The sequence below is a fragment of the Tachysurus fulvidraco genome, chromosome 15 (genome assembly GCF_022655615.1).
Source record: "Tachysurus fulvidraco isolate hzauxx_2018 chromosome 15, HZAU_PFXX_2.0, whole genome shotgun sequence".
NCBI lineage: Eukaryota > Metazoa > Chordata > Actinopteri > Siluriformes > Bagridae > Tachysurus > Tachysurus fulvidraco.
The window spans coordinates 3,594,629-3,608,942 of record NC_062532.1 but is presented as its reverse complement, the minus strand read 5'-3'; the positions used below and the strand labels follow the sequence as shown (position 1 = coordinate 3,608,942).

General features: G+C 36.9%; 1 gene segment (V, D, J or C); it reads left to right on the top strand.

Annotated features, from left to right (window-relative positions):
- The first annotated feature begins 6,114 nt into the window (after nucleotides 1–6,114).
- LOC125138836 lies at nucleotides 6,115–13,321 on the top strand. The segment is given in 4 exon segments: nucleotides 6,115–6,195; nucleotides 6,283–6,573; nucleotides 13,080–13,089; nucleotides 13,279–13,321. Coding segments are annotated over 4 exon segments (402 nt in total).
- The last annotated feature ends 993 nt before the right edge of the window (nucleotides 13,322–14,314 follow it).

The following is a 14,314-nucleotide window of genomic DNA, read 5'->3' as shown; positions in this document are numbered from 1 at the left end:
ATCGCAGCGCATAATCTCGCAAAGCAACGCGCAGAGAGACCAGACAGACAGTGTAGTGATTTTTTTGTTACAATTGTGAGGGAAATACACAATTTATTCCCATAAACTGTGCAGTCAGCCGTTCTCCCTGCCATCTGCACCGTGTTTATTGTGAACGCAGGCAGGTCAGTGAGTTACAGGGTGCTCCGTGTCTCCGTCCAGTTTAGACTAAAGTTGGCCGCATATTCATAGATTGGAGTTTCCCGAGTCAATAACTCCTGAGCTAAACGCTTTTATTACACAAATTACACCTCTTTTTCACCATAGTAATGTACAGAGGCAGCTACAACCCAATTTTCCTTTCTACATGTTGGACAAAATACATAAATCTCTATGTGTGAACACCTAAGAGACAGATTTCAAGGGACCGTCAGCAAAGTGCAAAACCCGAAAAGTGAATACAAAAAAAATCAATAACTTCACTGTAATACACTGTAGTCACCAGCTCACACATCACTGATGTCCTGATAACTATACTATAACACTTACTTGAGGGAAAAGTCTTTTTGTTTAATTTTTATGATTTTTCATAATGAAAAAAATAACTTCACTGTAATACACTGTACTGTCACCAAATTCAGCTCACACATCACTGATGTCCTGATAGTTACAGTGTATTACAGTGCTATTAATTTCTTTTAATGAAAAATCATAAAAAAATATTTAAATAGTAAATAGTATATAAAGTCATTTCCCCCATGTAAGTGTTGTAGTATAACTATCAGGACATCAGTGATGTGTGATCGGAGTTTGGTGACATTACAGTGTATTACAGTGAAGTTAGTGACTGTTTTTTAGTATTAGCTTATCGGGTTTTGAACTTTGCAGATTGTCCCTTGGAATCTGTCTTTCAGTCATCTGCACATAGAGACTTATGTATTTTGTCCACCAAAGAGGAAAGCTGATTTTGAGGAAAATTGGGTTGTAGCTGCCTCTCTACATTACTACGATAGAAAAGAGGTATTTGTGTAAAAAGAGCTTTTAGCTCAGGAGTTATTGACTCGGGAATCTCCAATCTGTGAATATGCGGCCAACTTAAGTCCAGTTTAGGCTAGTAACTAATAGGCCAATGCTATTATATAGTTTATATAGAATTAAGTTAGCATTAGCAGAGTTGTTAGTTTTGCATCACTGAGCAGTTATTTTACAGAAATTTATTATTAAAAACAGTACAAAAGCATTTCCAGATGACAAATATCTGGACCTGCCTAGTAGTTAATGTTAAATATTGTTTTCTAAGAACAGAATGTCAAGTCAATGACATCCAAATCAATGATTAAGGCTGCAAAATCAGCCACCAGCACTTACAATAGAGCACGTTAATCTGTGAACATGTCAATCACATGTTAATCCTATTTCTGTAAAATGTTTGTGAAAAAATCGTGTGATCGTGTGAAATGTAAATGTAATGTAAATCTCCCAAGGAATTCTGTACAGATACCAAATACTTTGACAATCAGTATATACTTAATACACTTGTTAATGCAAGGATTTTGTGTTTGTATTTTTTTCCACACCAAACCAAGCCCCTCCATAAGCCCCTCGCCCATAGCCAAAGCTCCGCCCCCAGAATCTCACTCTAAGCTGAACTCAAAAGTGTGCAGCGCTGGTTTATGCAAATTCACCTTGTTATAATAGAAAAACATTCTCTTCATCACCCAAGTTTCATATTCAGACATGTTCATATTCAGGTTCTTTAATACAACACCAATCTATTCCAAAGTGTTTGTGCAGCTTGCTGAAGTGGATGTCGGTGTAACACACAATTTAAGTTTAATTATAATTATAATTGTCTGTGTTTTTATGTGCCTCTAGATGTAAGTCTTTGTAAAGAAACTCTCAATTTAAACATTCTAATCGTTCTCCATAATAGAAACCAGGAAATTTTTAGACATTAAATTAAAATGAATAATTTTAATTTAATTGTTTTTAGACATGCCTTTTTAACTCTCGTCTATGGAAAGTCGCACAAACCCGAGAGAGATACAACACAGTAAATAAAATGGAAATAATTTAAAGTTCCTTGGGCGGCCCGGTACCATTTTGTCCACGGACCGGGGGTTGTTGACCACTGCCTTAAAACACCCACAGATCCTCCATCAGATGAATCTCCTCCTTGTGAGATAAATACGTTTCAGATACATTCTCCTCCCATCATCAGCAGATAAACAAATCCAAGTGTCAGAGCTGGATCTCACTCTATTTATATGATGTGATGGTGTCTGTTAAACTTTGGAGAACAGAGAAGACTCCAGTCCAAACAACACACACCATGTTCTCTACATCTCTACTGCTCCTGCTGGCAGCTGCTTCTTGTGAGTGCTTTATCAAATTCATTCATTTACTAGATGAAGAATAAAGGTGCAGCATATATTGTGTGAGATATCACCATGTGTTTTCCTCCACAGATGTGCATGGTGAGGAACTGACTCAGCCTGCTTCCATGACAGTCCAGCCAGGCCAGAGTCTCTCCATCCAGTGCAAGGTTTCATATTCAGTTACGAGCTACACTACAGCTTGGATTCGACAACCTGCAGGAAAAGCTCTGGAGTGGATTGGACGCATCTGGAGTGGTGGGAGTACAGCTTACAGTGAGAAACTGAAAAATAAGTTCAGCATCTCCAGAGACACTTCTACTAACACAATAACAATTGGAGGACAGAACATGCAGACTGAAGACACAGCTGTGTATTACTGCGCTCGTTACACACAGTGACACAACAAGCTGCAGTGCTGCACAAAAACCTCATCACAATTCACTTCTATAATTAAATAACAACTACATTTTACTGAGTAACTAATCCCCATATTACAAATATTTCAGCATAGACACCAACACTGGCATTAATAAAATAAATAAATAAAAATTTACTTAGGAATAATAGTCTCTTTTTTAACTACAGTAGTGGAAATGAAATGTGTCTGCAAAAGACATTTATTATAAAGAACAACATCCATTCACACTCAGCACTCAGGCTTTAACTCTTGTATGTACACATTTACAGGTGTGAAATGTGCAGTTTAAATAAACATATGCAAATAAGTATACAATATATACAATTTGTATGTACACATGTGCAATTGTGAAATGTGCAGTTGAAGTAAACAGTACAGACAATATGTATGCATGTATGTACAGAGTGCAAGTATGAAATGTGCAAATTGAGGTATACATAGTGCAAATATTATGTGTTGTGTGTTCCATGGTGTTAATTGTTTATCAGGTGGATTGCTTGAGGGAAGAAACTGTTCCTATGTCTGGTCTTTCTGGAGCTCAGGGCTCTGTAGCGCCAACCAGATGGCAACAGTTCAAAGAGGGAGTGTGCTGGATGTGAGGGGTCCAGGGTGATTTTCTTTGCTCTTTTGCACACTCTGGAGGAGTACAGGTCTTGAAGAGTGGGGAGAGATGTGCCAATGATTCGCTCAGCAGTCCGTCATGGCTGTGTCATGGCTGAAGACCGGCTCGTACAGTGAAGTTGTGACCCGCATAAGGCTGTATGCTGCTATTATTTGTTATATAAATATAAAGTTTATTAGGTTAAAGATGTTTGACAGTAAATTCATTAATCTAGAGATGCAAACATTGCTAAAAACAAATGTAAAGTGCAAAGAGTTAGCATTAGGTAGTGTCGTATGCTAGCGGTCTTTTGTTATCAGAATCAGAATCAGAAAGGTCTTCATTGCCAAGTATGTTTTCACATACGAGGAATTGGTTCTAGTACAGGAGCTCCACAGTGTAAATAGAATGGCATTGATAGGACATGAACACATACAGTATATAATAAATGCAGTTGTATGTACAGTGGGATAATAAAGGCACTTGTATGTACAGTGGGATAATAAAGGCACTTGTATGTACAGTGGGATAATAAAGGCACTTGTATGTACAGTGAATAAAAAAGGCAGTTGTATTTACTGTACAGTGGAAAAATGTGCAAATCGAAATATAGATGTGCAAATTGAAATATAAATAAGTAAGTAAGTGCAAATAATGTAAGAATAGAGTTTGTTCTGTGTGTGTTAAGTGTTCAGGTTTATGTTAAGTATTCATCAGATGGATTGCCTGAGGGAAGAAACTGTTCCTATGTCTAGTCGTTTTGGTGCTCAGGGGTCTGTAGCGTTGACCAGATGGCAACAGTTCGAAGAGTGAGTGTGCTGGATGTGAGGGGTTCAGGGTGATTTTCTATCTTTTTATGCTAATTAAGGTCATTTGGATTTTGTGATTACAAACCATTACCTAAAACTAAAGACATAGTTACCAGATACACCTGACAATGTAATGTTTAATGATTAATGTGATGATTTAATGTTACTTTTGAATGTTTTAGGCAGTAAATACTGTTGTTAGCTATGCTTGAATATGTAATTGAATACAATTCTACAAGAAAAAATATTAATGTTAAAGTTAACTGATAAAAGATTCATGAAATCTACTGAAAGATTAAAAGCCATGAACCAACATCTCACTTGTTCACTGTCTGTCTAACTCAGGGGTCGGCAACCTTAAAAACTCAAAGAGCCATTTGGACTCGTTTCCCACAGAAAAAAAACAACAAAAAAAAACACAGGGAGCCACAAAACCCTTTTGACATATAAAATGAAGATAACACTGCATATATCGTTTTTTACCTTTATGGAATGTATAGAAAAAACTGTAGTGTGTTGCATTTATGAAATCAATGAACTGCTACAGAAAAATTTTATTTCTGCCGGCAAACAAAAATATTTTGAACAGTTTGAACAAACCTTAACAAAAAAGATGCTGGGTTGAAGGTTACTTTCAAATAAAATGTTCAAGGTCTAATTGAGTCCTCTTCGTATTCATGACCAGGGCTCTCAAGTTTTGAAGACAGGTAAGCGTGACATCTCCATTAAATATATGATGAATAGTCAAAAGTTTTTCTGCGTGAGAAATATGATGTGTGGCAGGAGAGCGTGACAAAAGACAGAAATGCCGACCCCTGGTCTAACTGGATAGAGAAGTTACATGTTTAGTGAGGACAGAACATTCACACAAATTTGAAAGAATTCTTTTAGAAATTGTTCACATTATGCAGTTGGTAGTGATATATTTGTGTGCAATAATTGTAATCTCATAATAATATTAATAATAAATGATGAATCTGGAGATTAATTTATTCATTTCTGAATAGATCTTCTTATAAACACACAGTCAAAACAGTTTAATATCAGTCTCAGTGATTGTAATATTGTGCTCTGTTTCTTAGTTTTATGGACAACTGCTTCTACAGTTCTCTCACCATCACACTGGGAAATACAAATCAAAGAATACAATATTAATTTTTTTCAAGGCGACGTGGATTACGCTATTGTGTTATTGAATTCATTTCTGAATAAATTCAAAATAATATTTATTTCCTATATTTCACAATGTGACAAACTGACTACAAACTGTATAAAGGTTATTATTTACATTGACATTATTTCCTGTCAGTGTCACCCAAATGAGGATGAGGATTCCTACCTAAACCTCTCAAGGTTTCTTCCTCATATCATCTCAAAGAGTTTTTCCTTTGCTGACATCACCTCAGTCTTGCTTATTATTGATAAATGTTAGAGATAAATAATAATTTTAAACTTTAATATTTTGATTCAATGTTTCTGTACTTTTGTGAAGCTGCTTTGAGACAATGTCATTTGTTAAATGTGTTAAACATATTAATTGAACTGAATTGAATTCACAGATTGAGAAATATGGATGCAAATGTTAAAAACAGCTAGAAAAAGAGCTCAGTGTTATAATCATTGAGAGTAATATTGATTTCCAAATTAATTGATTTGGTTAAACCAATTGATTTACTATGTTACTGCTGATACTGTATCTGAGTGTTTTCTCTCATTTAAACCATGTTGAACAAAAAAAAAAATCATTATTGGTCAATGTGAAAGTTTTTTTTACTGACAGCCAGAACATTATAATATTTTGTATCTGCACCTGTAGGGGGCAGCAGCTGCTTGTTTTCGAGAAGGATTCATGAGATCTAACAGCTGAAGTGTGTTTATGCAAATTCATTCTGTTATAAAAAAACAGCCTTTTGCTCACCAGACGTTTGTGTCACACGACTGAATCAAAGAGCATGATGATGGGGCTGAGGGTCACTCAATACTACATCTTTGTTATAATGTTAACCAAAGGTACCTGAGACTTCTGTACTGTTTATTTCTTCCCTCAGAATATCTTGTCTGTGTTGATGATGATCTTTGTTATGTTTTATCTGCTAGGTGTCAGCAGTGATGAGATCAGACTGGACCAGTCTCCTGCTGTGGTAAAGAGACCTGGAGAAACTGTGAAGATCTCCTGTAAGATTCACGGCTTTGATATGACTAAGTACTACATACACTGGATCAGACAGAAACCAGGGAAAGCTCTGCAATGGCTTGGCAGGATGAATGCAGGCAGTAATGATGCAACATATGCAGAGTCTGTGAAGAACCAGCTCACTTTAACAGAAGACGTCTCAGCAAGCACACAGTACTTAGAGGCCAAGAGTCTGAGGACAGAGGACACTGCGGGTTTATTACTGTGCCTGAAGTTCTACAGTGACTGAAGCTGAGGAAGCAGCTGTACAAAAACCAGACACACATTGTACCTGAACTAACTGAAGTTGCTTAACTTATAATTGTAACACAGATGAACACGGTTTGTATCTATTTACTGTTCCAATTATCTATAAATGTACCTGGATATAACCCTAAAGTGGGTGTGGCCTAAACTATTAATAAAAATCTAGATAAACCCTGTTTCTATGCTCCTGGAAACACTGGAAAACGCCATACTGTAGGTAGAAATGGCAGCTCTGTCAGCATGCTGTGTTAATGTGCTTCTGACTGTTGATCTAACCAACAAACTAGATGACATCCCATTCCCACTACACACTGTAATACACACATCCCAGTCCCAATACACACTGTAATACACACATCCCAGTCCAAGTACACACTATAATACACACATGCCAGCTCCAATACACACTGTAATTCACACATCCCAGTCCCAATACACACTGTAATTCACACATCCCAGTCCCAATATACACTGTAATACACACATCCCAGTCCCAATACACACTGTGATTCACACATCCCAGTCCCAATACACACTGTAATACACACATCCCAGTCCCAAAACACATTGTAATACACACATCCCAGTCCCAATACACACTGTAATGCACACATCCCAGTCCTAATACACACTGTAATACACACATCCCAGTCTGACAACACACACATCCCAGTCTGACTACACACTGTAATACACACATCCTAGTCTGAATATACGCAGCCTTTGTACTAAAATGTAACTAACACCTTCTGAACACAGCAGCTGCAACTTTATTGTGTGAAACTCATTTTAGACGATTGTTGATTGAACATGTTCAGGTCAGTTAAAGGTGTGGTCTCCTTTGTTTGAGAAATGCTTCAGAAAACTGCGTTGGACCACCAAACAAAACAAAAACAAAACTAACGTGTAGTCAATGAGCAGAAAGGGGTGTGTCTTGTCAATATGGGTGGATAGAGTGTTCAATGCGCATGTGTGACATTAGCAGAAAGCGGTTTTAACATTGACATGGAGGATAAAAACAAAGAAAGAAAGTGAAGAAAGGCTTACGATAAGGCAAGAAGTACGTAGGACTAACAGAATACGGCTTTCGATCAATTAAAGTTCAGAAAATTAAATTAATCAATACACTTACTTGTGTAACTGCAAGTCTTTGTGCCTGAAACATGCGTACATGCTCCAAGTCTTCTGTTTCCATGTTATCGGCAGCAACGTTACAACCTCTGCCTCGGGTTCTAGGTGTTGACCGTCTCCTTCTGCATGAAACAGAGCTAAACCTTTCATGGTACAACACACAGTACTACAAAAACACATCTGTATTACCATAGTATTACTCATTGAGTTCATTTATTGATAAAAATACCCCCTCGGTCATCTGCCCCTGACACATTACAGTACAAACCCACATTTTCAGGTGGAAATTGAATGATGTAAATCACAATATTAAATCAATTATAGTATAAATATTGTGAGAAAACATGTTTACATCTCCAAAGACAACGTTTCAAATATAAAATCTTGTTGAAAGTTGAGTTTATAAACCCACACTTCCTCCACCAGATGAATCTCCTCCTCATGATATAAATACATTTCAGATACATTCTCCTCCCATCATCAGCAGATAAACAAATCCAAGTGTCAGAGCTGGATCTCACTCTATTTATATGATGTGATGGTGTCTGTTAAACTTTGGAGAACAGAGAAGACTCCAGTCCAAACAACACACACCATGTTCTCTACATCTCTACTGCTCCTGCTGGCAGCTGCTTCTTGTGAGTGCTTTATCAAATTCATTCATTTACTAGATGAAGAATAAAGGTGCAGCATATATTGTGTGAGATATCACCATGTCTTTTCCTCCACAGATGTGCATGGTGAGGAACTGACTCAGCCTGCTTCCATGACAGTCCAGCCAGGCCAGAGTCTCTCCATCCAGTGCAAGGTTTCATATTCAGTTACAAGCTATAGTACACATTGGATTCGACAACCTGCAGGAAAAGCTCTGGAGTGGATTGGACGCATCAGCAGTGGTGGGAGTACATTTTACAGTGAGAAACTGAAAAATAAGTTCAGCATCTCCAGAGACACTTCTACTAACACAATAACAATTGGAGGACAGAACATGCAGACTGAAGACACAGCTGTGTATTACTGCGCTCGTGAACCACAGTGAGACGAATAAACAACGTTCCTGTACAAAAACTCCTCATTCAGTGTGACACAATAACAGGACACAACACTGATCTATAGGAGTCTAACAAAATGTAAAATTAAGAAATAAATAATCCAAAAGAGAACAAAGAGACTTAAGTTAGTTAATTTTTTAAATAATTGTAATATAGATTTTAAACCATTATACAAATTTTTTTAATGTTACTGCACATGATAAACACTGTAATAATCATATCATTAACAAGAACTTATGATAATGTAGTTTGAAGGATTAGTTGATGTTCCTCTCTGTTACATCATCTGGATCAGACAAGCTGGAAAGCTCTGTAATGGATTGGGGCTATCTGGTCTGATGCCAGTAAAACACTACATGGCAAAGACATTGAGGGACGTTTGGAAATAACCAGTGACAACTCCAAAAACATGGTGTATCTGCAGCTGTCCGGTTTGAGTGCCCAGGATTCTGCTGTTTATTACTGTGCTAGAAACCACAGTGGTACAAACATGTTAATCAATCATCCAAAATCCTCCCCCAGATGTGGTCAAAGAGAAAAGTGCTTTCAATATACGGGGCACTTTCACAAGATCTGCAGGTGGCGCTACAGTTCAACAAATTTACTGAACCTGAAGACTGAAGACACAGCTGTGTATTACTGTGCTCGAAGACCACAGTGAGATAAATAAACAACGTCCCTGTACAAAAACTCCTCATCCAGTGTTAATTATAACAAGACACAAGACACAACACTGATCCAAATCTTAGAAAATGTAAAATAAACAAACAAATGAATGAATAAATGAATAAATAAATAATCCATAAATGAGAACAAAGAGATTCAAGTTAGTTCATTTTTTAAATAATTGTAATATAGATTTTAAACCATAATACAAAATTTCTAACGTTACTGCACATGATAAACACTGTAATGATCATATCACTAACAAGAACTTATTATAATGTAGGATGAAGGATTAGTTGCTGTTCCTCTCTGTTACATCATCATGACTCCCACATGTTTTCTATCATGACATCACGATGCAAATCCAGACTGCTGTGTGTCCATGCAGTATTTATGTGCAGCTGAGCTGAGTGGAGAGATCGAGTCTCATCAACACTCACCATGAAGACGATATCAGGAATTCAGTGTCAGAGTCTTGAGTCTATTCCCACTGGTTCAGTGGTGAAAAAACCTGGAGAAACTCTGAGTCTTTCCTGTAAAGGATCTGGGTTTAACTTTAGTGGCAATGGCATGCACTGGATCAGACAACAAGCTGGAAAAGCTCTAGAATGGATGCCAGTAAAACAATATACGCCAAAGACATTGAGGGACGTTTGGAAATTACCAGAGACAACTCCAAAAACATGGTGTATCTGCAGCTGTCCGGTTTGAGTGCTCAGGATTCTGCTGTTTATTACTGTGCTAGAAACCTCAGTGGTACAAACATGTTAATCAATCGTCTAAAATCTCAGATGTGGTCAAAGAGAAAAGGAAATTCAATGTAGAGTCCATTTTCACAAGATCTGCAGGTGGTGCTACAGTTCAACAAATATACTGTAACATTGTAGGTTCCTTAAAGTACAACATATTCTCATATCCTCAGTCAGGTCTAGATACTCCACAATTTCTATGTATTTCTGTGACACAATGAACACTGAGACTGTCTCTTATAGTCATATTCTTACAGAGGAACCAAAAGGGAAATAAATAACATTTACAGAAAAATGTCTGACTTTAATTAGTGATTATTGAATACATTCTGTACATCTCACAAAAGTTCCATAACATTAACTGTAACATTAAACGTAAATAGAGTTCAGCATATTCTTATTTAATTAATAAATTGTCCCCGTTCACAGACTGCTGCTGTATAAGGGGAAAAGTGATCACAGTAATAAGTGCCATTGATTATTAGAAAATAATTATCTTCAGGTTTGTAGCAGTAACTTCATGCATTAAATATCTCAACTTTAACTGTGAAGATCTCCTGTAAGATACACGGCTTTGATATGACTGGGTACAACATGCACTAGATCAGACAGAAACCAGGGAAAGCTCTGGAATGGGTTGGATATGTGAACTCCGTAGTCTAACTGTACCTCTGTACTGTAAGTTTGGCTTTAACAGCTTCAGGCATGTTCATATTCACCTTCTCATAACAGAAAGCAGGAAATTTGCAGACATGAGAATCATTTCTGTGTTAATGTAATTCTCTAGAGTGCAGCCTACACATGACTGATAACGACATAATAATTAGATAAACGATCCTTTATCATTTTCATGGATTATGGTGGAGATTAGGATTAATTTGAGGGAACTGGAAATAGATCACTTTATATTCTGACCTTCACAGGAAGCGTTAATTACATCACAACACGTTCATATCATTATTAATAATAACAAACATCTGAATTATTTTCCACATTAAATTGATATGGAGATGAAACTGGGTGTGAGTGTGATTAACAGCTGCAGAGCTGCACTCAACACAGCCTCTCTGTAATGTTTATGCAAATCTGCATCTCCTCTTGTAATATTAGCAGCGTTCTGATCTAGAGAGGAAACACTTCTCATTAGTCTTCCTTCAACACAAACATGTTTGCTTCAGCTCCACTGCTGCTGCTGGCTCTCGCCCCCTTTGAGTGTTTGGATTGAAGCTTTATTATTTCATCTTTCAGTTCGACATGTCCACCTTTTCTTTTTCTCTTTTTACAGATGTGTTCTGTGCTACTGAGCTCATCCAGCCAGACTCACTGCTTATAAAGCCAGGAGAGACTTTAACCATCACCTGTAAAGTGTCTGGAGCTTCTATCACTGATAGCAGCCACTATGGAACAGCTTGGATTCGACAACCTGCAGGAAAAGCTTTAGAATGGATCAACACCATTTATTATGATGGGAGCATTCATAAGAAAGATTCACTGAAAGACAAGTTTGTGGTCTCTCGAGACACTTCCAGTAACTCCGTGACCTTACGGGGACAGAACACGCAGACTGAAGACACAGCTGTGTATTACTGCGCTCGTGATCCACACAGTGACACGACAAGCTGCAGTGCTGCACAAAAACCTCATCACAATTCACTTCATTTCACTACATTTTACTGAGTAACTAATCCCCATATTACAAATATTTCAGCATAGACACCAACACATGCATTAATAAAATAAATAAATAAAAATTTACTTAGGAATAATAGTCTCTTTTTATAACTAGATGAAATAAAATGTGTCTGCAAAAGACATTTATTATAAAGAACAACATCCATTCACACTCAGCACTCAGGCTTTAACTCTTCATCCTGAATGAACAAAAACCATCCAAAAACTTCTCAATCTATATCTAATAATTAATAAGAATCCCATGTAATTAAATGTAAAATGTGAACAGTGTATAATTTGATCATGAATTTCTGGTAATGTACAAATTAAAGGAAAAAAAGAAACACAAAGTGTTTTATCATCTCACCAAATGATTTTTATTAATGGATCATTAGAAAAACAGGATTAGCTAAAAAATGACATCATGAAGGACTGGACAGGTTTGTGTTGTTCAGTGATAATCAGTGATCAGAAAACTTTATGTTCTTCTGGATGTTTCAGTGATCCACAGTGATGGACTAAAAAGACATGAGATCTAATGAGTAAAGAGCAGTGATGAAGCTGACAGCATGAAACACAGCCGGAGTTTTACAGGAAGCTTTTTCTCTTCTCGTCTGTTCCTCTGTGGATGTTTTTATATCTCTAGTGGGTGTGTCATGCAAACCAAATCCTGTGTTTGAACCATTTATGCTGAAACATTCAGCCCAACAACATAGCAGTAGTTTGTGTTCATTTACAGCAGCAGGAATCATTTTAATTCTTTGAGATGGGACTAGGCAGAGTTTTGTGTTACTTTACTCTAGTAATCTACATTCAATGTTAGTATTATTTGTTACATAATTAAAATATTTTTCATTCATTCACTTTTAATGTTAATTTCTACCTTTGAATATTCTTCTATTTCAGATTCCTGCAGTCAGACACTGATCGAGTCTGATCCAGTGACCATCAAACCAGATCAGTCTCATAAACTGACCTGCACAGCCTCTGGATTAGACATTAGTGGCTATTACTTGGCTTGGATCAGACAGGCGCCTGGAAAAGGGCTGGAATGGGTTGCAAGCATCTACAGTAGTAGCATATATTACTCCAGCACTGTTAAGGGCCGCTTCACCATCTCCAGAGACAACAATAAGATGCAGGTGTATCTGCAGATGAACAGCATGAGGACAGAAGACACTGCAGTTTATTACTGCGCCAGTGACACACAGTGATACTTCCCCTTAGACATCAGCACAAAAACACAGACTTACTACAGACACATGACAAACCCACATTTTCAGATTCTTGGAGGTGAAAGAAATTTTTACTGGACTGTTGTGAACATTGTCCCGACATTTATACTGATAAAAGATTATTAATTTTCTTCTCAACATATTTGCAGTCATGTGAAAAAGAAAGTGCACCCTCTTGAATTTTGGGTTTAACTTATATATATCTAAGATATAATAAAAAAGTAGTATAAAATAATAAAACTAGTCTTTAGCTGGTCTTCAAATTAAATATTAAAATCTCAGATGAACAAGAACACATGACATTTTACACCATTTCATTATTTATTTAACAAAAATGAAGCTAATATGGAGAAGCCAGGTGCTGCTAATAAAATGCCATTGAATAATTGATCATTAGCAAATGTGACTTATAATATCTCTATACTGTAAAAACTGAAGTTTTGTCAGTTTCCTTTTCTGGAGCATTCAGGTGTGTGTTAAAATAACAGCAAGAATGAAGGACGTCAGCAGTTATCTTAGAGAATCTGTCCATCAATCTGGAAAGTGTTATAAGGTCATTTTTAAAGAATTTGAATTACTATAGAATTCAATACTGTGTACTTTCTATTTAACATGACATCATTACATCACACAAACAAGTGTTTTATAACTTGTATAACACGCTTATTAGCATGAACTACTTATCATTCGTACTGTAAATACACACAGTTCAAAAAGAAAAACTCCAATCATTCTTTATGATCATGATGTTTATAAAATACTGTAGGTGAGTTTATAAACCCACACATCCTCCATCTGATGAATCTCCTCCTCATGATGTAAATACATTTCAGATACATTCTCCTCCCATCATCAGCAGATAAACAAATCCAAGTGTCAGAGCTGGATCTCACTCTATTTATATGATGTGATGGTGTCTGTTAAACTTTGGAGAACAGAGAAGACTCCAGTCCAAACAACACACACCATGTTCTCTACATCTCTACTGCTCCTGCTGGCAGCTGCTTCTTGTGAGTGCTTTATCAAATTCATTCATTTACTAGATGAAGAATAAAGGTGCAGCATATATTGTGTGAGATATCACCATGTGTTTTCCTCCACAGATGTGCATGGTGAGGAACTGACTCAGCCTGCTTCCATGACAGTCCAGCCAGGCCAGAGTCTCTCCATCCAGTGCAAGGTTTC